This window comes from Fusarium musae, chromosome 1 (assembly GCF_019915245.1).
Source record: "Fusarium musae strain F31 chromosome 1, whole genome shotgun sequence".
Taxonomy (NCBI): Eukaryota; Fungi; Ascomycota; class Sordariomycetes; order Hypocreales; family Nectriaceae; genus Fusarium; species Fusarium musae.
In genome coordinates, this window is record NC_058387.1 from 305067 (window position 1) to 331311 (window position 26245).

Sequence of the window (26245 nt, forward strand, 5' to 3'; positions counted from 1 at the left end):
TCATAGACAGGCTTATTATAGATATCATCGGTGAAAGGACGGAATCTATAGACAAGGGTGTTCGATCATCTAGTAGGCTGTCAGCTCGTTCCCTACTTGGTGCAAGTACAGTTAGAGTTGATAGCGCATCTGTAGCGTTAAAAAGATGCCACCTTCAGCTCAGAGAACGGCTTCATCTGGAACATATGTTCTGCACCACCACCACTAAGTCCTACCGTCTTCTCGCCACGCTCCCTCATCAACTTCGCATACTCTTCAAGCCCCTCCGCACCAAGTGAGCCACGCGTAATGACGCTGCACAAATCCGCTGCTTCCTGGAACGCAGAGTTGGCACCAACGCCTCCAACAGGTGTCATCGGATGTGCTGCATCACCCAGCAAAGTCACTGCCGTAAAATCAGGCCTTTTGACCAGTCCCTCCCACTCCCTCTTGAATGTCTCTGAAGAGGATGCGAAGAATGCAAGCGTCGACGATGCAGATGCGTCCTGGCTCTGCAGCAGTGACCGGACGGTAGGATGCCAGCTCTTGGTCATCTCAACAGACTGCGCAGCATTGAGATCTTCTGCTGCGATTCCTAGTAGGGTTCTGTTGATGCATAGTACCCAGTACACGTAGTCATCCGGCACCCTATACTTGGCCCTTTCATCGAGGCTCAGGTCTTGTGGAAACTCCATTGTATCAGTGAAGAGCTTGAGCCCAGGCTTGCTGCTATCTCCAGCAAGACATATTCCTCCGAAGAATTCTTCAGCCAGAGAATTTCGAGTTCTGGGACTTATGAATGTCTTTCCATAGATAGCTCCGCACTCAGTGTCCAAGACAGTGTAATTCGGCATCAGCTGCCGACGAATATGAGATCTGGTACCGTCGGCGCCGACCAAGATGGCCCCTGTCTCCATGGTACCATCTGCAAACGTCACTTTAACACCATCACTGGTGACACGATAACTGTCAAAAGTCTTTCCAAAGCTGATATCATTTTCCAACCCTTCCAAAAGCACATTTCGAAGAACAACGCGATCAGCGTTATAATACTTTCCCTCCTGCATCGGAGGCGGACCACGTCGTTCACCAGATGGTGCTGGTTTCTGGCCGGTGGCTGCATCGAGGCCGCTCATGCCTGGGTTTAATGCGGCGCAGGTATCTTCGTAGGTTTTCCAGAGATGGTCTGGGAGCAGTTTCTGGAGTGCGCCTGCGCCGTCGGGGTTTATGCGAATGCGATAACCTTGGGGACGGAAATCTGCGGATGAGTCGCGTTCAAAGATGTGGAATGGTATAGAAGGGCTTGCGCGTTTGAGCCCTTGGGCGAGAGCGAGACCTCCGAGGCCTCCTCCGACGATCAAGACTCTGCTTTGGCCACTGGATGGCATTTTGAAGAATTGAAGTACAGGCTGTAATGTGAAGTCAATGGGTGTTGAAGGAAAGTTCTAGTGAGATGTTGCTCTGTTGAATATACATGACATATCTTTACATTATTTATAAATCTCTCATAAGGGGCCTCCTATCATAGCTTCGCCATTTAGTCAGTTTCGTATCATCCGGCTGAAGCTTTCGGGACTTTCTACCCTCCGACGAAACTACCCTGCAGCTGTCACCGGCGGATTATGCGAGCCGAATGAGCGCTTTGCCGACCCTCACCTTACCTGACTGGGCCAAGGATGGTCGATCAGTTCGAGGCTTTACTGTTTATGGTAAGGTAGTTATCTTCATCCATCATGTTTGGATTCAACTGAGCAGACAAGACGAGAAGCATCTATCTGCAAATTCAGCTGGCTAACTGTAAATTGCGCATCACTTCTAGTCAATATAGGACAAACCTGCCAACAGAAATTAAGCTAGGCAATGCTATCAGCTCATTCAAAAGCTGCACCAGGTCACGTGCTGCTTAAGTTTCAATTCGAAATACTACAGCGGCCTTTGATATTCGCTGACCTCGACTGACAAGGCATACATTGTCTCTCTCTCTATGCTTCTTTTTGTCTTTTTGAGCATCATTAAATATTGTATTATTGTTTTCATTCTGAAATTCGGAACAACTTGTTGTCCTACGTTGCTGGGGCCAGATCAATGACGTAGCCTGTCGCTACAGAGACGCGACTCTAGGGCTCATGGTGACGTGCATGACTCTGAATTGCTCATGACTTCTACCGTCATAGAACCAAAGTCAACATTAAATAGAAGTTCAACTGTTCAAAATCAATTTGACTCATGCACAATAGAAACCATCGAAATCAATCATCATGTCTCTTCGCATCTCCCAATCCCTCCGCCGCGCAGCCGTGCGCCCCAACGCATCCCTCCTCAAAACCCCAATCGTCATCCACCGCTTCCAAAGCACCCAACAGAACAAAGATCAACCAATCCTCTACTCCGCCCACGCCAAAGTCGTCGGCGCCCGCAAGGGCCACGTCGAAGCAGAGTCCCTCAACGTCGACCTCACCATGTCCAAAGCCCTCGGCGGCCCCGGCGACGCAGGCAAGACGAACCCCGAGGAGATGTTCGCCGCTGGCTACGGCGCGTGCTTCCAGTCTGCCATGAACGCTGTGGCTGCCAAAGATGGCATTACTATGCCTACTGCGCCGGAGGATAGCATTGTTGAGACGACGGTGCATCTTGTCGGTGATATGAAGAAGCTCGATATGGGGTTGAGGGTGGACATGAAGATTAGTGTTAGGGGGTTGGAGAAGGAGCAGATTGAGGGGATTGTTGAGAAGACGAAGAAGGTTTGTCCTTATAGTAGGGCTATTGAGGGCAATGTCTTGACAGAGTGTACTGTTGTTAAGCTGGACTAATCGAGGATATGGGTATTGTACTAGTCTATTCGGGCTTGTGTCTTTTAGATTGAGTTAACTTAAAAGTAGTTTAAGTAAAACACCTTTCATGTTCACCTCAAGTTCCAATCGTTTCGGCATACACCTTTCAGTCCAGACATCCTGTAGGACGTTTACCTAACATCGAACAAATTGATTAAAAACTGACGCTTTACGAACTTGGATAATTCAATGCATGGCAGAACCAAAGACATAATATTCTATTTTACGGCATGTTCTTGACTCATTTAGAGAGGTGATGCGGCTCTGCGATGAGCACTCGTTGGTTATATCTAGGGTAGCAGATGCAGAAAAGAAAGAACTTAGCTTAACTAAATCGAGACCGAGATCGCCAGGTGCGCTCACAGAAGTATAGCGCTACGGCTCTAGAGGTGGGGGAAAGGCTCTGACCCCCAGCAACTTAGACCTCTCAACCTCCTCCACCAAAAGGTAATGCACAACTAATGTCCCATTCACAAACCGAATCGTCTAGCGCGAGACCTCCTCGTCATCGCCCTCGAGGTCTCGTCGCCTGCCGTCGGTGCAAGACCCGCAAACAGCGCTGCGACAATGAATTCCCAGCGTGCTCGAATTGCCTCTCTGCGGGTGAGAAGTGCTCATATGGCGCCAAGCAAGCATACCCGGCAGAGTATGTGAAGTCGCTCGAGCGCCAAATCTCAAGGTTACAGGATGAGATAGCCTCGCCGCGACAGAATGTCGTCAGTCAGCCTCAGACGCTGTCGATGGTTGACACCCAGTCTGGCATGAGTGAGACGGCGCCCGCTAATTTGAACGAGACTGCAACTTCGGACTTGGAAGCTAGCGCTGGAATTGTTGCGCCATCCCCGGATTCTTTTCTGGGAACATCGAGTGGGTATCCTCTTACGAAACTGCTGCGTTCAGCATTACCCTCTGTAGATGCACGCCAAGGCGATCGAGCGGGAGCTTCACATCAAGTAAATTTAGCGACACGGTCCTTAACAGGCGTGCGCGTCAACATAGGGCAGCAGCATGAGGGTGGCCAAGTCTCTGACGGCTCAGATCTGCCCAACAAAGTAGTCGGCGACAAGCTTATTGAAGCGTACTATGCAAGGGTGCACCCCAAGCATCCCTTCCTACCCCGAAAAAGAGTCCAGTCACTGCACGATACTAGGCTTGAGCTCGTCCCAGCTCATAGAGCTGTACGTTCAGATAGCGGGAGGAATAAATGCGACTACGCGACCTTGCAATTGGTGTATGCCATCGGAGCACGTTACTTGCAGCTAAGCAATGATGATGATCATTATTCATCTCCAAAGGTTTGGATATACCCCAAGTAGAATCGCCATGTCTGACTCGAGAGTAACAGCGACACTATGCCTGCGCGATGGCAGATGCGGACAGTATCTTTGCGACAGGTAGTCTCGAGAGCCTGGAAGCGATGCTCCTGCTCACGATATACCAACTAAGGTCACCTACAGGTCCTGGCGTCTGGTAAGCAACAACCGCACAATTATAGGAAAACAGAGAAGACATTCTGACGGTTATTAGGTGGATGATCGAGACAACGATGCGGTATTGTATTGATAATGGCCTCCACCGACAAGCCATGAACCTCCCTCCCAGCCTCGATGAGAGGAGAAAACGCATCTTCTGGACGGCGTACATGTTAGAGAGATCAGTTGCTCGGACCATGGGTCGGCCTCACTCTATTTCCGACAGAGACATTGACGTTGCGCTCCCAGCGAACATCGACGATGAACTGGACACTGACGAAGCTATCATTGCAGCCATTGCAGACTCGAACCAACACCCTTCTCAGATCACCGCACTCACGCCAGCCATTCATATCTTCCGGCTACAGCAAATAGATTCCAAGATTTCATATACAGTATGTCGCGTGGACAAAGAGGTCTCCGAGATAAAACCGCACAAGGTGGCCCGTCTTCGACAAGCTCTAGAAGAGTGGAAGGCCGGAATACCTCAGACCGGTCCAGAGAATAAAACGCATCCTTACCTCACAACAGACTACCATATGATCCAATACCACAAAGCCATTATACTCCTAAACCTCCCCTTCTTACCAACCCTCACCCCACAGAGTCCAACATTCCACGAGATCGTCCACTCCGCCGGGCAAGTCTGCTCCTTATCAAAACGTCTTCACGACCAGCAGACATACATCTCATTCTCGCTCCTCTCACTACACGCCAACTTCGTCGCTGGCTTGGTAATGGTCTACTGTTTCTGCCTCGACTCGTCAATCTTCAGTCCCAGGTTCAGCAGTAGTGTGAGAGCGTGTAGCACGATGCTGTACATCATTTCCGAGCGTTGGCCGAGAGCAGTTCAGGCGAGGAATGCATTTGATCGTCTTGTTGCTGCTACGATAGAAAGTGACCACGAATCAAATAATGGTATTTTGCGGTCTGAGGATAATTTGAATGTCTCGCAGGATGGCTTTGTGGCAGATGAGACTGGTAATCTGGAGGTTTGGAATAGCTTTGAGTCGATACTTGGGGATCATCAGATCGATCTGGGGACTTGGATGCATGATAGCATTTTTGACACGATGGGCACCTATCAGCCAATGGATTGGACGGAGTAGACAAGCGTAGTGACACAACTACGATACTTGCTCAGCGATATAGTAAATGGCCATATACCTGGGCCTTGCCGCGCATATTCTGACGCCCTGGTTATGACCCCCTGAAGGGATTCTGAAGAGGAAAGTGTAATAAGAGACTGCTGATTTACCAAGGGGTAAACGCTCGACATAGTCTGCCATCCTATCGCTGGACCCAGTCCTCGCTACCAACACACTGAGGACACTACAGGAGGCCTTCAGGATCATGATATCATGAAGTGGTGTGTAGTTTGGATGGCAAAGCGTAGTCGATGAAGCTGTACCCCAAAGGCAAACTGCACGATACTTTCAAGACTGTTGTATAAAATTTAACAAGCTTATCGCATAGGAGGTATACAAGATCCATTATCAAAAGAATCCAAACAACCCGGCAGCCATAACAACAAGCAAAGGAGGAAACACCCAATGCTGCGTCTCCCCGCCTCCAATAATAATCCGACTCACGAACCCATCAGTGATCGGCATAGCCAGTGCTGCGCTCAAAGCCTTGGCCATTAGTGTCTCATCTCCCGTGGTCCAGATGATGGAGACCAGCACGCCGACAGTGATGTTGCGAACGCCCCAGATCTTCATGAGCGCGAGACTAAACTTTTTTGCAAGAGGCTCAGTGGGGATGGGAAATTCGAGGCGTTGGAGATGGTCGTTTGGGCGGAGGGTTGCATTGAGACCGAGGCCGACTAGCATGAGGCCTAAGCCGAGACTGCCGTTGAAGATGATTGGGTGGGCCATTTTGATGTTGGGGATTTGTCTTGCGTTGATGTGTAATAAGCTTGAACAGTAGGATTCAAGTTTGAGAGTTTGGAATATCTTGTGATGAGATGTCACTGTTATTGGGACGGCATCGACCAGTGCTTATATAGTAGTTTATCTCACTCTTCTTGCTATCAATTTCCATGATTTATAAGTCAGTATGGGCTAATGCAGGCTCGCGGCAGTGCTCATCATGAATCCTTGGAGTCAGATCTTAGCCTCGATAAAAGTTGCTTCAGGTGGGGCATCTCAGTCAACGAACCAATTAACACTCGGTGCCGATTCTCCACATTCCTTGCTGATACATTTCCGGATTTCGCGCTTCGGCTTCGGCTCCAGAGCATGATTATATCTACTTAACTCCATCCCTACATACAATAAATTGCAACTGGCATGTCTGTTGTGATTAATCTGTATACTCACTCATCAATGAGTAAGTATATGTTCCACCTGTATTTAATTAATTTGCCTAACAAACAAGCATTGATGATCAATCACGGAGACCATCAAGATTCTTGCAATGCGGGCCCCTAACTACCTGGCCCCAGATAGTCTTCAGCCACGCTGCATGAACAGGCTTCAGTTAGTCCGTATTCTTTCAGATTCACCGATAATAAAACGTCAAAGGTGCCCAAAGTTTAACCTCATTGGCTACGAATAACTACGCATTTGTATAGCCAGCGCGAAGTTAAGTAAGTCAGAAGTAAGGCTGAGTCAATAAAAGAGATATCTACCATAGCAGTGGCGAGTAGTCGCTTAACCTCGAGTTAGATACTAAGGTTTATTCCAACCTTCATACCTCCCATTAGAATATCGCAAACTTTGATTATCATGAAGCTTTGCCCAACAACCTTAATACCAGTTTTATAACTCAGTCACAAAAAGTAAATGCTCACCAGGTTCTCGCCCTTATCTATGATCTATAAATTCCTTCCATCCCGCATCACTTCTTCAATTATCTTTTCCCATTCATCCTTTACTCAGGCTCTCCGAACAAACCCAATATCACCCCACAATTCAGACCGGCACGACTCATCTCTATCAGGAGTTCATTCACAATAGCTGCAATCACGATGGATCTCGACAGCAAAATACTCGGTTCGGTCACCGTGGCACTTGTCGTTGCACTCCATTTTAGCGCCATCATTTTGAAGCCCTTTGGTCTAGGACTTGACATCAGCAAACAGTCCGGTTATATCTTGGCGCTGAACTGCACGAGACGTATATGTCACATATTTGCTGTATTCCGATACATAGCTTGATCTTCCTGGTCTTCTCATCGGCCACAATGTCCTGTCAGACTGGACGAAATCATCGCACATCTCCATGCCACTCAAGGCCTTGGTACACAAAGCAGGTCTGCCTGTATCGACCTCTTCTGGGACATTGTCTATTCGCATAGTGGACGGTCTTCCGTCATACTACTTGGGGTCGTTTCTATCACTCAAATAAATGGAGAGATAAATGCTCGCTCACATGGCCTTAGCTGCGATTTACTCCATCAACATTGTCTGCGTAAGCCCAACAGACTGCATTCTCCTCTCAACATTTGTCACCGTCGACGCATCGACGCATCGACCTCGTTATTCGCAGCTCGAACCACAAGTATTATAATATACTTCCAGGTCTTAATAGAACAGTTCCGTCGAAGCTTGTGGCTCCCTCAAATTCATCCGTGGTGGTGGTTACAAACGTGAAGCTTCGTATAGTCAGCTCCAGCCAAAGTACCCACGATTGCTATATTAACCTCGCTGTCATAAAAGTCCTAGTCTAGGTACTGATAATATTTGTTTTAAACTGTAGCTATTGGTCAGGCACTTTAGTATGATTGCCAAGTTAGAAGCCGAGACTGATGGCTGAGAGCCTAAATCAGCACAGAGAACTCAAAGTCACTTTGGCTTACGAGGCAACAAAGTCCAACAATCAGATATGTTTTCATTGTTATGTACTCAACAACTAAACTAGATCCCAAGAAATGCTTGCCATGAAGCGTGTGGATGGTAATGTTCGAGGGCGGCTTGGCCAGAACCATCCCCTACCAGAACCGGCAGAAGCGAATCATTCCAAATCCCATATCAATCTCAAATTCATCCGTCCAGCGCGTAGTAATGATCGTAAAGGTTTCGTGTGTCAAATGATCGTAGATCTTCGTGAGTATCGATTTATCATTGCCAGTGACTGTCCAGTGCCGAAGTCACCATGATCGATAGAGGGGTAAAACCCTTTACCAGCCGAAGTTCTTAACAGTCTTCTTGATGGTGATGGTGCCACCGCCAACATTGAAGTTGCAGCCCTGGTTGCCGTTCTATAACCAAAGTTAGTAAGTCCCCGGCAAGTCTGGGTGGTTAGTGTACTCACGTTGTTGTTGCAGCACATCTGGATACCGTTGCAAACGCCTCCAAGACCACCGTTGGTGAAGGAAACACACTCAACATCGGCCTTGTTGCCAGCGGAGGTGCAGCAGTAGAGAGACTGGCCGTTACCGCACTGATTCTGCTGGTTGTTGTTGTTGTTGTTCTTGGGGGCAGGAGGAGGAGGGGGGGGAGGGGGAGGAGGAGGTCCGCCGTGAGGAGAGGCGAGGGCGCCAGTGGCGACGGCGAGGAGAGTAAGAATGGAGGCGGTGAACTTCATGTTGAAGGTTTTGTAAGAAGTGATTGTCTCAAAAGAGAGTGTTGAAGAGTTGATTTAGGATCTGAGTTGATTGTTGAGTGAGTGAGTGATGAAGAAAAGATGAGTTTAGGGGGATAATAGTCGTCCTTATATAGATATTTTGGTCTCATGGAGATGCATGTCTTGTTCAACTCGAGACCTCACGATGACCTCTCTTGACGCCTAAGTGAATACGCCCAAGTGACCTTGTGTCAGCTGAACTTGAAGCTATCGAACTCTTTTCCTGCCTCTTAGACCATAATGAGCGCCGAATTCATGCAAAGGAAGTCCAACAAGAGGTTGGCCAACTCCACAACTGAGCAAACATCGTGAAATCGTTGGATGACAAGGTAAGAGGCTGGATCGAGACCAAGGTCTAGCTTGAGCCTCATGCGATAATCCGAGTGAGCTGAGCCCAATAACTCATATCAGCTCGGCACCGAGGTTCCGAATGGTCCGGCGAGTTGAGTGTAGGAGACAAGCTAGCATGGCTTCTCAAGCTCAACGACAGCCTGTAAGTACAGCACATGCAATGCATGGAGGCAGGTAGCCAACAGAGGCGAGGATACATCGGCGAATTGGGCTTCAATGGCAGAGAAAACTCATTGGCTATGTTGGTTGATTCGGAGGCCGAGACCCGGATCAGCAGGGGAAGATGGGCCAACAGATGCGAGGGCTTGACGCATGTAACAGCACATATGTTGCATTACGCCCAAGAGTCAGGCCTCACAACATAAGCAGTACACTCTCTCTTTCGTAAAGCCCCAGTGACTTGATCTGCTAGTCCTGGACTCGGATACAATCAGGATGCAGTGACTTGGAATCACGTGTAAGACACCAGACGTTTAAAACGGTCCCAACTAGAAGAATATGTGTTTACCAAGATTAAACTTCAATATATCTCATCACAAAGGCCAAAGTCACAAAAGTAAAAAGGTTATTCGGTGGCTCATATTATGGCTGGCTGAACATTGGTTTATTGCTGTGTACCCCGGATCACTCTGCATATGCGCATTGACCCAACGCCGACATCCGGCGTCCACCAACACGAGAAAAACAAAACCTTAGCACAGACGGCACTTATGTCATTTATTGTCATCCTAAACGTCCACAGTAGCAACGGGTGCGAATTTGCAAGTTCAGCTTTAGGAGCAAGTACTTTAAGACATCTGCACAAATACCAGTCTCTGTCTCCCCTCAAACTATCTCCGGCATCACTACCTACTACTCCACTCGTTCGAGCACACACACACACACTCACTCTTCTGTCTTGAGATTCGCCTCGCTATCATGCAACTCCAGCTCTCCGCAATCTTCTACGGCCTCGCCGTTCTGCAGGGCGCTATTGCGTCGCCTGTTGCGGAGCCGGCTGTTGAGGTTGAGGAGAGAGACATTGAGCCTAGAGCACCTTCTATGGGAGACATTCCCTGGCCTAGACTCCCAGCTCTTCGTCGTAAGTTCACCGAAATATTGTACAGTGACAAATCTAACTTGATCGGCGTGAAGGAGCTAAGAAGGGCAGTGACAAGAACTGTCCTGCTCCTACTAACGACCAGGGCAATGCTTGTTCTTCTGGAACTCAGTACTGCTGCACCACTGCCGCTGACGGGAGTAAGTCTTTTTCTTTTTTTTCTCCGACTGTGCGAGTAACCTGACACCCTAAAGCTCAAACCTGCTCCAACTCTGAGGTCTGCAACGCAAAGATTATCTGCTGCAACAACAACAGCGGCGTAAGCACCCCCTCCCAATCCTCACGCGTCGCTCACAGTGATCAGTTCCAAATGTGCATTGGTGAAATTGACTTCAATGCGCCCGTGACCATCAACATCAACATCTACAAGGGCGGCAAGGGAGGAAAGGGTGGCAAGGGCGGCGGCTACAAGGCCATCAAGGAGTAAGAGAGTGTCTTGTACATACTACCCAGAGTCTTGTATCTACACTTGTCAGCTGTACCTACCTTGCTTTCGTTTCTCACACTCCTTTGATGATGGATTGGGATGATGCGCTTTGCCGATGGGACAGAAGAGGGTCGTACATAGTATTTAGTCAACCTTGGCTGTCCAAAAGAGGCGATTTGAACCTGAAAAGACTCTTGTTTGCTTCATACTTTTGTCAGATCTGTGAAAAACATGGGGTATTGTGGATCGCGAGCTCTGCTTAGCGTAAATCCCAAGTTGGGTAATGTTTGGTGAGAAATTCCCCCAGTGCCCAAGACGAGAACGGCAATTAAACGGTCGAGAGCCTCTCGTCGCACTAACACAGGCCATCACGGTAATAAGCATGGCTTGCGCTAAATTGAGACTAACCTAGCTGTTACACTTTCTCTTGTGATACCACGTTGAGCTGCCCTGCCACGTAGGATAAAGCCACTTTGTAAAAAGCATCGGCCTCTCGGCATTCTGATTTGAGACACGTTTCTTTGTGCCTGAACCTGGTACCTGGGCTCGAGAACCTTGATCGTTGTCAGCCTTAACATGGGCATGGGGGTGAGATCTTAGTGTCCAGTCAAGCGACAGACGAAACTTGGCGAGTCTGGGGATTGTCAATGCGCCGATGGACCAGCGCCCTAGTCTCAGATCGATCTTCAAGTCTAGACTGGAATAACCATGTATTAATGACGTTTATTCCAAATCACGCAATCATTAGTTCCGAGAGGAGAATAACGCTATAAAGAATAAGCTATTCCCAAATGTCCGGGTGAATCGAGAAAACGGTCGTCGCGGTGGGTCTAAAAATACCGCAAGTGTAGGTTCAACAACGACGTTGACGGTAGTGGAAAGGAACACCCGCTCTTAGTACGCCCAACGGCGATTATTTTGGCCCGTATAGAGCGCCGCACTTGGGGAAAAACGGCCAGTGATTCCTCGCCACAGATTTTGGTGGCGGGTTGTTGGTGCGACAAGGTTTCTGCTACTGCAAGCCATGCCAATAGCTCCTCGATAGACTTGTCGATAGTTTGTAGCTGACAGTTCCAAGAACCAATGATTTGAGATGATGTATACGGGGATTAGAGAAGATGGAGACAGGACCAGTTAATTGGATTTGATTTCGTCATGATCTGATCATTAACTGCGGCATCTCTTGTGGGACAGCAATGCGAAGTCACAGTGATTGAGAGGATTATTCCGCGGAATTGATACCTCGCGTAGACTTGGGCCTTTACATTTTGTTATCGTAACACCAGCCTCGTATACTGAACCGGGCTGACGGGTTTGTGCCGTATTACCGTAAGATCGACCCAGTTACCCGTTTACCGTGCTGTGATCAGGCACGCGGTGAGACATGGTCATGGTTGATCCAATGGTAGCAAACAACCAGTGACGACCCTGAGCGCATTGCATTACCATGCATGCACGTCCAATGTTTGCTCGTAACGCCTCGTCGGGACCGTTTCGGCACCAACACCAGCGAGATCAGAACTCGGACGTCTCGGATCGTAAAGGAAACATCTAGACTATGCTAGCAAGTAGTTTAAACGAGGGGGGAGAAATAAACTACCACTAGACGACGAGCTAGACCTCGGAGTTTCCAACTCAGGGTCCAAAGCTTCGTGATAGTACCCCCTGTAGCGTGTTTCCACCGACATCCGGTGCTGCATTACCCCGCAACATGGCTTCAACATCTCGCTTTATCGAGACGATACTGTGACTAATTTATTGACATCGCGGTATCACTGCATCTTGCATTGTGTGAAAGACTAATCAGAGAAGAGAGACTAGACGAAGAAGAAGGTGGTCTACTAACCCCGGAAAGCAACCATCCAGGGCTGAAATATCGACAGAGAGCCTCCGGATCCACGGGCAGTTGTGTAATCCCTGCAACTCAAGTCCTAGAGCCTCATTTCACAGCTCAACCACCGCTCGCGAACGGAGACCATACCCATTTTAATCTTCTGAGGCCCAGAGGAGAGATTTCACCGCTGACTGAGGTCTTGAAGGAGAAAGGGCTGGAGCTTCTCGGCCGGGAGTCGGTGCATCCGCCTAGCACTTCCCATTTGCATACCTATTATGGCCTGCACGTGTCAATTATTTCCCCTCTTCAGCCTTCAGGTGAGGCTGGTCTAAAATCTCACTACAATTTGATTGCTGAGAGGAGGGTGCTGGGATCGGAGTCTACGGGGGCGCGATGGTACCCAATGTGTCAGGACTGAGCCGAAGATCTCGGTTATGCTATATGGAGGGTGAGTTTCAGTAAACGGGGCTAATCGATGCGTGTGAGTGTTCTTGGTTGGTAAAAACATGGGAGAATGTCGATTCAATCGTGGTGCAAGCAGTGAGCTCCAACTTGAACGGAGAAAGTAGAGCAATGCTTGTAACAACACAAGAGCCATGTCTCATAACTATGGAGAATAGTGCGAATCCAGATGGATCTAACGCAGATATGGATTGATTGCCGAGGTAGTATGTACTTATTTGCAAGACCCGTTAGCGAACACGGAGTCGAGTCAATGCGGACACATGGCCATACAAGGCCGAGTATACAGGGTAGATTTCAACATAACCGCCTCGACAAAATGTTCTTTCATAATCCGTAGAGTTATCTCAGATACCTAACCACGCGCTGTAGCACATTGGCATCCTACCTGTCTTGAGGTGCTGGTATACCTTTCTCAATCTGTGCCACTTCCTCTTTCTCTTCCCTCCCATTCTCAGTACTCCTTCTATAACCAACTACTCGACTCTGCCTAGCAATAGACACTGTTTCAAAAATATTCCTACTGTCCAAGAAGATGCCGTCGACCTCCTCTAGGTGTCGCCCACTAGTTTCAGGGAAGAAAAAGTACACGCCTGAGATGAACTGTTAGAGGTTGTTGCGCTTTTCTAAGGCAAGAGGCAGTGCACTTACTTGGAAAGGTGAGACAGATGTTGATGGCGGCGTAGATGATGTAGTATCTGTACTTGAGGGTAGCTAGCCCAATAGGAGTGATTTCAGCAACAACCTATGAGCCCTTAGTCAGATCTTCTTTCATCACACGCAGGTATTTAATCTTACAAAGTTGAACAGCCAGGCGGTGGCTAATGCTAGTCAGTGAATGATCTTTGTACAGTATAGAATTGATGGACTTACCAGTCGACATGGCCGTGATGGGCACTCGATGACTGAGCGGTGAGATCTCAGCAGCATATAGAAACGTAAGTCCAAGGAACCCGGTTGGAAAGAACAGTGAGAAAAGGAAGATGAAAGCCGCCGCAACTCCCACCGACGCTGTATTTCCCGGCTGCGACGACCCGCCCGCAACTACAGCCATACAGATGCCCATACCCAAAGACGATACCATCATCAGCTTGCGACGTCCAAACCTGTCTACGGTCAAGACACCAATGGGCGAGCAGATTGTCTGCCAGGTAAACACCGAAGCAGCGATGATCTTTGCTGCTCTTGGTGTTTGGCCAAGGTAGTCTTCGAAGATCTTGGCTTGATAGAAGGCCAGGGCGTTGATGCCGCTCATTTGCTGGAAGCATTGCGCCGCGCAGGCGAGACACATGCGGTGCAGAAGGCGGAGCGGTCCGTTGGCGAAGATATCTTTGAGCTTGGCTTCTCCTGCGAGGGCCAAGGAGGTTTCGATTTCGCGGATTGCCTCGCGCACTTCGACGGAATTTGCGTCAGTATCGGTCAAGTCGGCCAAAACCTCTCTTGCACGATCAACTCGGCCCTTCTTCGTCAGCCAACGAGGAGACTCCGGAAGCAGTGGTATAGTAAGCATAATGATAATGGATAACACGCCGGACAAGGCCATGGGGAATCGGAAAGTGACAGAGCCGTGATGAAAAGACATGCCCAGATTCGTCCAGCCTCCGATAGCCAAGCCAAAGGAGATGAACAAGCCTTCAAGCATCACCGCCGCACCCCTGTGAGCAGCACCAGAACACTCTGCTTGCCAGTTCGGAGCTGTGGCTGTAATGTGTCCAAAGCCATATCCGGAGACCAGTCGACCGACTATGAGTTGCGGAAGCGAGTACGAGGAGGATTGGAGAGCTGCACCTATCGTGTTGATCAAGGCGCCGAATATGATGGTTCTCTTCCGACCGAGCTTGTCGCCTAGCCAGATGCAGCTGAGGCAGCCGAAGAGACAGCCTAAAGTGTACATCGCCACGACGGTTCCCTGTTCAGGTCTAGAGTCAGTAAAGGGGCCGTGATTCAAGGAAGCTGAAGAGCGTACTTGGAGGGTCGAGTTATGGTCTTTGGTGGCTCCTTTTGTATGCACGGTGTCGAGGGCAGGAAAGGTCTCTACCCACGATGGGAGACTGAGGAACCCTCCGGCGATAGAGTTGTTGTAACCGAACCTGTATGTAGAAGCAGAACCGGTCAGCTGTCATCCTTTCGCCTATTCTATTGTGCGTTATTGAGCCTGGTTGACTTACAAGAGATAGCACGGCAAGATGACCGCCCAGATCTGAGCCATCTGGAGTTTCCTCCCTCGAAGTCCAAAGAAACCCATCTTTCTCCTGGATGACAAACGCTTGCAGGTATAGTTGACTTAGAATGAGGAGCTGAAGTATGACGATAAAGTAGAGTGCGGAGAGATGCTTGTCAGAATCTGGGGAACTGGGGAAATGGATCGCCTTTTATCTCAGCAATGTTTCGATGCAATCTCTCGTAGACTAACCGTGGCTTGGGCTTCTGCACTCGCTCTAGTGCCATATTGGCCATAGAACATCGGGTGGTCGTGCTAGTTAGTCGGTTTAACCGATGGAGGTTGTTGCGGCTCGATCGGCCTCCGAAAGATCGGTTGAGCCGACGGAAGACCCGATGGCATCGGAACAGCCACCACCACCATTATCAAGTCCATATAAACATTTCGGACCTCTAGCCTCTAATTCACATTTCTTCTATCATACAAGTTAAGCTTTTACTTAGAAAAGTCAGACGTAACCATCATCTGTATACTCGCAATGGCTACTCGACGTCTCGCCACCTGGTCGCACAACCTCCAGTATTCGGACCTTCCGGAAGATGTAGTCAGTGCAGCTATTCGAAGCTTCTACAACTGGGTTGGCTGCACCATAGCAGGGAGTCAGCATGAAGCTTCAAAGATCGCCGTAAGCTCAATAACCCCCAACCAGCTCAATGGTGTGATTTAGGTAGCTGACGTGTGCTGGATTGCCGGCAGCATCAAACATTGTCTCCCTTCTTCGGCCCACCTACCGCGTCGCTACTCGGACACCATGGAGCTTCTCGTTTGGATGCTCAACATGCGGCGTTGATCAATGGTATAGCATCACACGTCCATGATTATGACGATACGCATCTCGATACCATCATCCATCCGACAGGACCTGTTGCCAGCGCTCTTCTTGCTGCTGCCGAGTGGAGAGGTGGTATCTCAGGGAAGCAGTTCATCACAGCTCTCGTGGCTGGTATAGAAGCTGAGTGTAAGGCTGGGCTGGTTGTATGGCCAGAACACTACGACGTTGGCTGGTAAGAGCATGTATCTGCATATCCATCACATCAGCTTACAGCCTCAAGGCATATTACCTCCACCGTCGGTTCAATTGGAGCAGCAGTTGCGGTATCAAAGGTCCTAAGGCTATCTCCAACAAAGACCAACCATGCAATTGGTCTTGCATCAACTCAAGTGACCGGTCTCCGAGAAATGTTCGGTTCACATTGCAAATCATTCCACGTCGGCCGTGCAGCTCAAAACGGACTACTAGCTTCTATCATGGCTGAAGGAGGCTACACTAGCAGTGAGGGCGCACTGGAAGCGAAACGTGGCTGGGCTGCTGTCGTGGGGACCAGCAAGCCAGACGTGCTCCAGAACTTGAACCGTTGGCTTGGTACTGAGATTGATGATGGCTTAGCTAGTCGGAATACCGGCCGCTGGGAGATTCTCGGGAATAGCTTCAAGCCTTTCCCGTGCGGGATTGTCATCCACCCTGTCATCGACGCTTGCATACAACTACACGCGGAACTGACGAGAAAGGAACACGATCCAACGCAGATCAAGTCTGTCGCGGCACAAGTCCACCCTCTTGTCCTTGAACTTACTGGGAAGAAGACTCCAAAAGATGGTTTAGAGGCAAAGTTCAGCGTATACCATAGTGGTGCATGCGGTCTCCTCCTCGGCAAAGCTACACCGTCAGAGTACGAAGACAATATTGTACTCGACCCCGCCGTCATTGCTATTCGCGATCGCATCACAGCGAACATCGATACGAGCATCGCAGCAGATGCGGCCAAGGTCACTGTTGTGATGCAAAGCGGGGAGGTCTTTGCAAAGTACGTCGAGCATGCTGTTGGCAGTCGCGTAAATCCTCTTAGCGACGAGAAGCTGCGTGAGAAGTTCATAGGTGGATGCAAGAACGTTTCGACTCGCGATATTGAAGCAGTGAGCCAACGATGCTGGGGTTTGGAGTATTTGGATGATATACGGGAGCTTGTGAAGTATTTGTAGCTACTTGGAGGAGTGAAGGTGGAGACTTATTTGTGATGGTAGGTATACTTTTCATCACTGCCTCAGATAAAAGGGCATAGAACTCCAAATTCTTCACCACTAACTAAAGCTATCGCTATAACGTCTGTCCAATCGTTTCGATAGATATTTAGTACTCGATACCATCGTTGGCAGCCTAAACTTAAACTTGTAGGCCGTAGTCAACTACATAAATATTTCACTCCATGTATACACGTAATGATGAGCTGCAATTGTCAAGCTTAGCATGATATTTTGCGATACAGTCTCCCGCATGTTTGCAATGACATGTTATTCCTTGAGAGTACTTCATATGTGTTTCCAGATATTGATGCATTAAGAGACGGGGCTTGTGCTAACTACATGGTATTTGACTTCCCTTGTGACCCGGCATCTAGTTTGCCTCTCAGTCTCACCATCATGGTACATGTATATAACCTCCCTGCATCCCGTATATTGATATATCATCTAAGGGCCCGAGATGCTGACGATAGTGGGCTTTCGAGATCCGTATTCAACATTGTGGGTGCGAGCACCTTGCCAAACACCAAGAGTATAACCATCGCCCGTCTCGTCGTAGAAGACGTAGTTGTAGGTATCCTGGGCGACAATGGTCAATTTGTAGGTGAAAGGAGACCGCAACTCTGCCCAGTCGAGTTTGTACCAGGTGATGCCAGTCTCGTACTGGACATCCCGAGAGGTGACTCCCTCGCTGCCTACAGTCCAGTAGACCTTGACGTTCTCGAAGTTTGGACCGGACTCATCCGCAGAATCAGCGGGCTTGTCGGCAATGTCGTAGTCAGAGGCCTTGACGCGATAGGGAGCGCCGTTGTTGCTTAACAGCTGGTTCCAACCTACTTTGGCGTCAGAGGGAGCTTGTGTCTCGGACATATTCCAGAGTGTGAGAAGCGCGCAAGGGAGCTTGGAGGTATGCCATGGATGAGAAGATGAATCAATTGATGGATGGTCTAGAATAATATTAGATGCAGATACACAAGACCTATTTATATCTAGCTTAGCTGCCTCAGTGTTTGCGTGATCTCGTCCACCCGAATCTCGCCATCGTTGCCTGGGAAGTGACTTCCAATGGCCGTTCGCTAGCAGGCACATTGCTCAATATCGAAGCTGCGCCGATATGGCGACGCTAATAGCGCTGGAGCTTTATGCGCGGTACGCGGGGTTGTCACAAACTTGGAGTCAAAGCGGTCTACGGCCTGTAGCCAACCGGATAAGGCTCCTATTTAGGACTGTAATCATCAAGCATTACCAACACGTTCTTCATCGCCAATTCTGGGTTTTCAGCTCGTGATATATGGACAGGCGTTTTGAGACAAAGCTGAGTCCTGCATCGGATATGCCTTTATCGTAATTAATCTATTAGTCTAGTCCTTAACACCAACTGAGCTGCAACTTTCAGGTAGCCACTTTTCGCTGCAGTCATACAAACGGTAATGATAAGCTTGGAAGAGTAGATTCGAGGCCACCGATATTTCGGTTGCGGTCATGGTTGTGTCGTTGTGATAGTAACCATGTAGATGTGTAGGTAGATGCTGGAGTTGACATTTGAGCATTTTCTTGGGGAAGCTATCATAGTCGCATGGTGAAATTAGATGAACTGAGGTACCGACACTGCGAGTACGGGATTCGACTTGGTCTTTTCGAATCAGCTCATTTTGGTGATCTGGGAGTTAGCATCAAGAGCGATGCGAGACATGGCTGAATTTTATAAGGTCTTATTGGTTCACTTGTGCCTTGCCACCAGCAGATGACCCCTTTACTCAGCCAGCCTCGTGTGTCCCAAATCACTCAATAGTGCCATTTCTCAGTGGCCAAGCTGCTTCTGGACACGAAATTCCGAGCCAAATTCCTCCCTATTCAATGAAAGGGGACTTAGAATCCTCCTTGCCTTGTTTAGGTGTAGGCTGTACACTGAGGAGATCCCCTACGGAAGTCTGACCGTCACGCCGGGGCGAAACATCACTTTTTTCCCTAGTGGCCAACCAATACAGTATTTCTTTGTCAGCACTTTCATACCCTTCAACCGTGCCCCATCCCTCAAGTTCATCATTTTTGGCACGATCATCCATCATGGCTGGTATTACTATTAACGGTGATACCATCAATCCAGCAGCAGTACCTGGCGTTTCGCAGACTGGCGAGCGAACAAACTTCATCTTGATTCAGGGCAGAGATGTTGATCTCTCTTTGGAACAGAAGCTTGAGCCTAAAATGGCTTCCATGTGGAAATCAAGCCAGATGTAGTAACTCCTGATATTGCAAACTGTCAGCAGCATCGAGAGCTTTGGCCTTTGACAACATTGCGAGGATGAGATACGGGAAATGTCTTGACCCCGATTGTCTCTCCATGTCAGGGATAAGTATGTCAATACCACTCGTTGCCGGCTACCGCAACATGACCTGAATCTCCTCGTTCCGTCGGCTGGAGGTGAGCGCCATGGAAATATGGGCAAAGGTGATCGGTTCGATCATACTAGTAAGCTGTTCACGGCCTGTCACTAATTGAAGTCTTAGCTAATGGTAACCCAGATAATATCAAGAACGTCATTTGGGATAACATCCCATGGCCTAGCTTCAAGGTTGTGGTCAAAGTTCATAACATCACGAGGCCAAGGGATACTGCCCCGTTTGCGGTATCTTGGTACATTTCTGCTCTGGCAAAGATCTAGATCTAACCTGTTCCCCCCCTTTGAGCTTCACGTCCAATGACATCTTAGGATAAGATTCCATTGAGTTCTTCCATCCATAAATTATGTCTCATCAAACGTGACGGTGTCACGCTTGCCCGAAGCAGTACAACACGAGTCGAATTGATGCCAGTGTCCGATGTCTCGGTTCGTGCAGCACTACCGTTCATTATTAGTTTACAACACTATCCTCAGGCTCAATACTCACAAAAGCTCCATCGGGGCTGTCAGTGAAAGCGGTTCCGTGACCGCAACAACTGCTAGAGTATCCTGTGTTGAAGAATTGACGTTCGGCCTTGGGGTCGTTCGGATTGGGGGGTGGACCGGGTCTCATGCAGCGGAGGGCTTGAAAGTTGCCGACGCAACCATCCACATCTGCAACCACGGGGCCCGAGAAGAGCAAGAATCTATGCACGGTTGGCTTCCTGATGTTGAGGGACAGATATCGATATTGTACGTATGGTACTTACGACGCTGCCACTGCCAGGTCCACCAGACGAACCATTTTTACGTAGTTAGTTAGGAAGAGCGAAATTGCTGATATGTTGGGAGTGAGCCAGTGTGTATCTGGTCATAAAAGGCTCCTATATATAGGCGGCAGTAATTCCACAGAATATACGGATAGATATAATTATTTCTCGGACCATACTTCGTATTTATGCCGGCTGTAATTTCCCGATTAGTAGGAAAACTTAAAGATACGAATGTCTAGGTGGCCGGATCATGAACTCGGTAATTGCAATCATCCTTTCACCGTCATCCAGATTTTACCTTTTTTGCCTGCCCATTAGGAAACGTTTTTAAATTTGCCGTACTTGATACAACTGCCGTCACTACTCCGTAGAGCTACAGAGGGATTAATAAGGTTTAGCATAACATGTAGGGTCCAAGCGGCAACTAATCTTCAGGGCTACCTTGAATTGCACGGTCTCGGTCTCGCACCTTTAAAGTTTCGCTCCGGCCTTTCCGTGAAAGCTATGCGGTGAACATACGGATACATAATCTGTATTTCTTCCATTCAGCGCAGGCACAATTTAGATCATGTGTCGCACCTGCATCGTAGAGTTTACACGCGAAACAAAATAACGCAGTATGAAACATAGTATACTCATCTCCTTGGTCGCCTCCTGGGGTTTAACAGCCTCCGCTTCCAACCATGCAACTCCGAAATGCCGTCAAGTTTCTGGCGATATCTTGTTCAACGACCAATTCCAGCTCTACCCATCGTTCTTTCAGTGGGATGATCAGCGCTGCGTTCTGTATCTCAGGTACGCTGCCCCATCACGTTCAGCTCAGCCCCAAGCCAATGTAACCTTTTTATACAGCTCAATCTACAACGCCAGTATCGCCGTCTGGGACCCCTACAGCTCTTCACTAGAGCGAATTATTTCTATCCCTGGAATAACCCACAGCCTAGACAAAAGACTCTCCGGGACTATTATAGACCCCACAAACAACGTGTTGTCTGCGGTCGTAGAGGCCGCTTCATTCTTTACAAGCGCGGGAAACGATGTCAGTGGCGATAACTTTGTTGTCAAAGTCGATCTGAACACATTTGAGACAAAGAAGATTAACCTGACGGCTGTCACCAAGGGCCAGTACGGGGCGTTTCTCGATATCGATAATGGCCTTGATGGAGATCTTTATGTTAATGGCGCTTATCCTTCCAGTATCCTTCACGTTGACTGCGAAGACAAGGTCTCCCCTTTATACGTCCGGGAACCAACCACTCCTCCGCGCTCTTTTGGCTTTGGAGGCGTGGTTCGCGTCGGTCACGATCTCATAGCCAGCGATAACACCAACCATCAGCTCGTCAAATTCGCCATTCACAGTGGTCATCACTTACCAGTTGTTATCCCACAGACAAACTATCACAATTTCTCCGGTGGAAGTTCCCTCAGCCTTCCTGACCGATACGGCGGAAAGGTTATGTTGATGGCAGAAGATGTCATTGATAAGAACACATCTGGGGTCTCTGTGTTTAGCTCAAAGGATAACTGGAAAACAGCCAGGTTCGTTGGCTTTATTGAGAGTGTTGACAGGAAGTTGTACCCTGCTTCTGGGGCTCTGAGTCAAACTTCTGCGCATGAGCTTGGCGAGCGGATTTATTCGAGCGTGCTGTTCTACGACAACAAGGTGAACCCGACGATGGGGGGCAATCGGAGTGACTTTGCGTTGCGGGATATCACGGATTCGGTCGACTCTCTGCTGAAGACAAATGGGTTCCGTATATAGCGGTATAGCCATCTTTGAGTAGTCGGTATATCTTGAATGCCATAGCATTACTCTTTCGTTTGCATCCCCACTGGCGAGCATTGATTGGAGTGAGATACCTTGGTCCTACTCGGTTGCAAGGGTCATCTCTAAATACGAAAACCTTGTCGGCTAAGCGGCACCTCAACCCTGTTGTTCAGCAAAGGCCAGCTATTCCAGGCTTCCTAGCGTTGTTCCATGTAAATTTTATATTCTTTGGGTGACCTTTTATTCTTTAGGTGCCTTGTATTAAGCTGATTCCTGCGTGTAAACAATCGTTGGTAATTCCTCACACTTATCGGAGAGTCGGAGACCACTGATGCTAGCTCTTTCTGTTCTGCAGTCCAGCATCATGTAGTAATTGACTATAATCCGGTACTTGAGGAAGATCAGTTACCAGTTGCTCCGAATATGTGTCTATTGACTTCAGCTATCAGATATGCCCCGTTTGGGGGTTCTGCTAGTCACCTGGGTTTTACTAAGTAAAATATATCCTAAACTTAAAACAAGTGAATGGGCATTTCAACCCAGTTTTTACTTCAGAGAGACAACCGAGAATATCTACCGTATCTCTGCACGACAGGATTTGCGGAACGTCGGTGGATCAACGGAAACTGTCCGCGGAGCTTCGAAACTTACATGGAGTAATGGGCCCACAGACCACATAATCACACTAAGAAAGAGTTTATCACCGCCGTATTATGAGAAAAGCTGATAACTCAATGATGTGGATCTTCCTTGTAGAAACGGGTATATATTTCACAGCAGTCAGTGCTCGCCTCATCACTTAAAAGCATTCTCACATCTATCCATTTGCACCGATCGGGAGCTCACTTCCGGCTTCTAACCTGAATTGCTGCAGTGGTTGTGCTTGGAACAGCTACATAAGGAATAATGTGAGTTGGCCAGGAGCTACTAAAACTTCAGGAAGCCAGTGCTGACACTTTCACTAGGCTGTTACATACTACTGTCCTTCGATTTCTGGGGGACAATGTCAAATCATTCCTTACCACGGCTAGTAGAGACAAGAGATGCATATTACTGGCCTGAACTATGTTGTAAGGGTGCAGAAAAGAATAATGTTACTACCAGTGATATATGTGAATAGGGCCGCTGCTTAGTGCTTGTAACTAATAAAAGCTCTATTCAAATTCCCTCAATCGGCGATATCAGGAGATACTGAACGCAAGGCGAGGGGGAGGGGGGGTGCCTTTCTATACCCTCCTGGTACAGACCGTTTCTTAGCAACATGACCACCTCTCCTTGATGACTGTTGCCCTGGACCGGTGCCTTATTAAAAAATCCCTCTTTCTAGCACGCAATAAATGTCTAAAGCGATGCTTATTCCGCTACTGATAAGTAACCGCTACTAGTACACATCTTCTTTTTAGTACCATATACCGGGACTGTATAGTATAAAGTATCGAGGTCCTGAAGTACAGAATAAGCTTAACAACATATAAAGCACCTGTCACGTTAGCATGATATCGAGTTATATAATTGGCTCAAATAAGGCAATTAGGTTCTTATCTATACAAATTACCCGAGGGGGTTTGCTCCAAGTCTTTCCTAAAAGGGATACGTAACATATCACATCCCCCACAACTATCAAAAGCACGTAATAGCGAGAAATCTTCACGCCTTCTCTAATGTTCACCACATCCTGAGATAACGAGCTTCAGTGGGATTGTGACAAATCTTCTATTTTCTAAGTCTCTAACTTGGATGAAATTATAAATATAGCCGCTATAGTCGTACCAATGTAAAAGAAGCCGACATCTCCCTTAACTCACAAGCTAGACTATTACTCAAACCTTTATTTTCGCTTCACTGTCTGCTCTACTGTTGTTTCGTTATGGCCACTGTTTTAGCCAGGGACCAGAAGTACCTCGATGTATCCGAGTCTGAGATCCATGTTGACTCGGTGCCACCACTTGGAGCGCCTGTAACTGAGAAGACTCATCTATTCCAACGGGGCAAGGGTTTTGATGCAGATGCAATCGCTACCCAAGTAAGTGACCTTGGATCTGCTACATTACTAGTACTTGCCTCTAACACTATTTGTACAGGCCAGTGTTTTTGATGATCCTAAAACTGCCGAGCAATATCAGCCTCGATCAGACTGGTAGGGTCATCCATCTATCTATAGACCTTGGGCAAGTCTTACTAATAGCTTTGATCAGGGAAAACCTCAGTCGCTTTGATCCCCTTGCACGATGGACCTGGGGGGAAGAAAAGCAATTGGTTCGCAAAGTCGACATCAAAATTATGATCTGGGCATGTACCATGTTCATGGCCCTGGAGTTGGACAGAGCCAACATTTCCCAAGCCTTGACGGACAACCTCCTAGGCGACTTGGGCTTGACTACCAATGGTACGGTTGGCCCGCTTACAAATATTGTATTCAGTGACTGATTGTGATGCTACAGACTTTAACCTTGGAAACACGGTATTCAAGCTCTCGTTCCTCTGCGCCGAGCTGCCATCGCAGCTTGTCTCTAAATGGATGGGTCCTGATCGTTGGATCCCGACCCAAATGTGCCTCTGGAGTATTGTTGCGGCGGCGCAGTTCTGGCTATCAGGCCGCGAATCATTTCTCGCCTGTCGTGCACTTCTTGGAATTCTACAAGGTGGCTTTATCCCTGATGTAAGTCGAGTCTGGTTAGGTCATTCACTGCCGGTTCATCAGCCATGCTGACTGATCTCATCAAGGTGATTCTGTACCTCTCATACTTTTACAAGCACCACGAGCTTTCGATTCGTCTAGGGTTCTTTTGGACCATGATGAGCGTCGCCGACATCATCTCGGCGCTTCTTGCGGCTGCCTTGTTGGAGATGCGAGGTATCAACGGTCACGCTGGTTGGCGATGGCTGTTCCTCATTGAGGGCCTCATCACTCTGATCTTCGGCCTCCTCGCCTATGGTCTCATGCCCCCGGGCCCAATCCAAACTGCCAATTGGTTCCGTGGAAAGACAGGCTGGTTCACTGAGAGAGAAGAAGTCATCATGGTCAACCGCATCATCCGCGAAGATCCCACCAAGAGCACAATGCACAACCGACAGCCCATTACATTTAAACTCTTGTTCCAGAGTCTTAGTGACTACGACCTTTGGCCATTGTATCTGCTTGGATTGACCTTCCAGATCCCTGCCACTCCGGAGGGGCAGTACTTGACTCTGTCGCTCAAGGGCCTCGGCTTCAACACGCTCCAGTCCAATCTCTTAAGCATTCCATATACTGTATTTCATATCATTACCATGTTGATCCTCACTTATACAGCCGAGTATGCGAAGAACCTGACTCTCATGGGAATAATTGGTCAGATTTGGATCCTGCCTTGTCTTATTTGGTTCAATGTCGCCAATACCCAGACAGCTAGCCGTTGGACTGTCTATGCCGTCACCACTGTGCTACTATCCTATCCGAATGGTGAGTAGAGTAGAAGGGAAGATGCAACAACTGTAGCTAACTCTTTCCATTTAGCCCATCCTATCCAGGTAGCTTGGAACTCTCGCAACTCGAATAGCGTACGCTCTCGAACCGTATCGGCCGCCTGTTACAACATGTTTTGTCAAGCTGGCGGCATTATCGCTTCTAACATCTACCGCAAGGATGATGCTCCTAAGTACCATCGTGGTAATCGACAGTTGCTTGCTATTCTTATCATGAATCTTGTCCTTTATGTCCTGGTAAAGGTTTACTATATCCTCCGTAATAAGTCACGCGATAAGAAATGGAATGCTATGACTGAGTCGGAGAGGTTGGAATATCTTGACACTACCAAAGATGAAGGCAACAGAAGACTAGATTTTAGATTCGCTCATTAAGATATCGTGGTTTTCTTTCTATGAAGAAAGCTTGGTTATCACAATTACTTCTACATCGACTAACTGAAGCTTGTCAATCAAAGGGAGAAGCAGTTAGAAGTATACCAATTGACTATGTACACATAAATGGTGTCCATTTCTTAACCTATTAGAGGTGCCTGACTAAAACATGGACAAGTGGTGGTACTGAAAGATCAATGCCATTCTCACAATATTC

At 48.2% G+C, this 26245-nt stretch overlaps 13 protein-coding genes across 13 annotated transcripts; 7 read left to right on the top strand and 6 right to left on the bottom strand.

Moving 5' to 3' along the window:
* Positions 1-137: 137 nt before the first annotated feature.
* Positions 138-1367, bottom strand: J7337_000114 (uncharacterized protein; the record flags this gene model as incomplete). Its single annotated transcript, XM_044817878.1, has 1 exon — positions 138-1367. The coding sequence occupies one exon, from the start codon at positions 1365-1367 to the stop codon at positions 138-140; it is 1230 nt and encodes a 409-aa protein (XP_044685580.1).
* Positions 1368-2237: 870 nt separating this feature from the next.
* J7337_000115 (uncharacterized protein) lies at positions 2238-2746 on the top strand (the record flags this gene model as incomplete). The annotated part of the gene is given in 2 exon segments (XM_044817879.1): positions 2238-2720; positions 2738-2746. 2 exon segments carry the CDS (start codon positions 2238-2240, stop codon positions 2744-2746), a joined length of 492 nt encoding a protein of 163 aa, XP_044685581.1.
* Positions 2747-3271: 525 nt separating this feature from the next.
* Positions 3272-5391, top strand: J7337_000116 (uncharacterized protein; the record flags this gene model as incomplete). The annotated part of the gene is made up of 3 exons (XM_044817880.1): positions 3272-3988; positions 4156-4280; positions 4338-5391. The coding sequence occupies 3 exons, from the start codon at positions 3272-3274 to the stop codon at positions 5389-5391; spliced, it is 1896 nt and encodes a 631-aa protein (XP_044685582.1).
* Positions 5392-5778: 387 nt separating this feature from the next.
* Positions 5779-6159, bottom strand: J7337_000117 (uncharacterized protein; the record flags this gene model as incomplete). The annotated part of the gene is made up of 1 exon (XM_044817881.1): positions 5779-6159. The coding sequence occupies one exon, from the start codon at positions 6157-6159 to the stop codon at positions 5779-5781; it is 381 nt and encodes a 126-aa protein (XP_044685583.1).
* Positions 6160-8404: 2245 nt separating this feature from the next.
* On the bottom strand, positions 8405-8811 carry J7337_000118 (uncharacterized protein; the record flags this gene model as incomplete). The annotated part of the gene is made up of 2 exons (XM_044817882.1): positions 8405-8485; positions 8539-8811. 2 exons carry the CDS (start codon positions 8809-8811, stop codon positions 8405-8407), a joined length of 354 nt encoding a protein of 117 aa, XP_044685584.1.
* Positions 8812-10119: 1308 nt separating this feature from the next.
* J7337_000119 (uncharacterized protein) lies at positions 10120-10727 on the top strand (the record flags this gene model as incomplete). The annotated part of the gene is made up of 3 exons (XM_044817883.1): positions 10120-10282; positions 10336-10440; positions 10495-10727. 3 exons carry the CDS (start codon positions 10120-10122, stop codon positions 10725-10727), a joined length of 501 nt encoding a protein of 166 aa, XP_044685585.1.
* Positions 10728-13768: 3041 nt separating this feature from the next.
* On the bottom strand, positions 13769-15471 carry J7337_000120 (uncharacterized protein; the record flags this gene model as incomplete). Its single annotated transcript, XM_044817884.1, has 4 exons — positions 13769-14932; positions 14990-15139; positions 15192-15375; positions 15437-15471. The coding sequence occupies 4 exons, from the start codon at positions 15469-15471 to the stop codon at positions 13769-13771; spliced, it is 1533 nt and encodes a 510-aa protein (XP_044685586.1).
* A 251-nt stretch (positions 15472-15722) lies between these two features.
* J7337_000121 (uncharacterized protein) lies at positions 15723-17224 on the top strand (the record flags this gene model as incomplete). The annotated part of the gene is made up of 3 exons (XM_044817885.1): positions 15723-15869; positions 15941-16248; positions 16297-17224. 3 exons carry the CDS (start codon positions 15723-15725, stop codon positions 17222-17224), a joined length of 1383 nt encoding a protein of 460 aa, XP_044685587.1.
* Positions 17225-17710: 486 nt separating this feature from the next.
* Positions 17711-18133, bottom strand: J7337_000122 (uncharacterized protein; the record flags this gene model as incomplete). The annotated part of the gene is made up of 1 exon (XM_044817886.1): positions 17711-18133. The coding sequence occupies one exon, from the start codon at positions 18131-18133 to the stop codon at positions 17711-17713; it is 423 nt and encodes a 140-aa protein (XP_044685588.1).
* A 1197-nt stretch (positions 18134-19330) lies between these two features.
* On the top strand, positions 19331-19555 carry J7337_000123 (uncharacterized protein; the record flags this gene model as incomplete). Its single annotated transcript, XM_044817887.1, has 2 exons — positions 19331-19503; positions 19534-19555. The coding sequence occupies 2 exons, from the start codon at positions 19331-19333 to the stop codon at positions 19553-19555; spliced, it is 195 nt and encodes a 64-aa protein (XP_044685589.1).
* A 564-nt stretch (positions 19556-20119) lies between these two features.
* On the bottom strand, positions 20120-20452 carry J7337_000124 (uncharacterized protein; the record flags this gene model as incomplete). The annotated part of the gene is made up of 2 exons (XM_044817888.1): positions 20120-20354; positions 20418-20452. 2 exons carry the CDS (start codon positions 20450-20452, stop codon positions 20120-20122), a joined length of 270 nt encoding a protein of 89 aa, XP_044685590.1.
* A 587-nt stretch (positions 20453-21039) lies between these two features.
* J7337_000125 (uncharacterized protein) lies at positions 21040-22182 on the top strand (the record flags this gene model as incomplete). The annotated part of the gene is made up of 2 exons (XM_044817889.1): positions 21040-21215; positions 21273-22182. The coding sequence occupies 2 exons, from the start codon at positions 21040-21042 to the stop codon at positions 22180-22182; spliced, it is 1086 nt and encodes a 361-aa protein (XP_044685591.1).
* A 1873-nt stretch (positions 22183-24055) lies between these two features.
* Positions 24056-26028, top strand: J7337_000126 (uncharacterized protein; the record flags this gene model as incomplete). Its single annotated transcript, XM_044817890.1, has 6 exons — positions 24056-24211; positions 24270-24325; positions 24384-24574; positions 24630-24847; positions 24913-25630; positions 25778-26028. 6 exons carry the CDS (start codon positions 24056-24058, stop codon positions 26026-26028), a joined length of 1590 nt encoding a protein of 529 aa, XP_044685592.1.
* Positions 26029-26245: the final 217 nt, after the last annotated feature.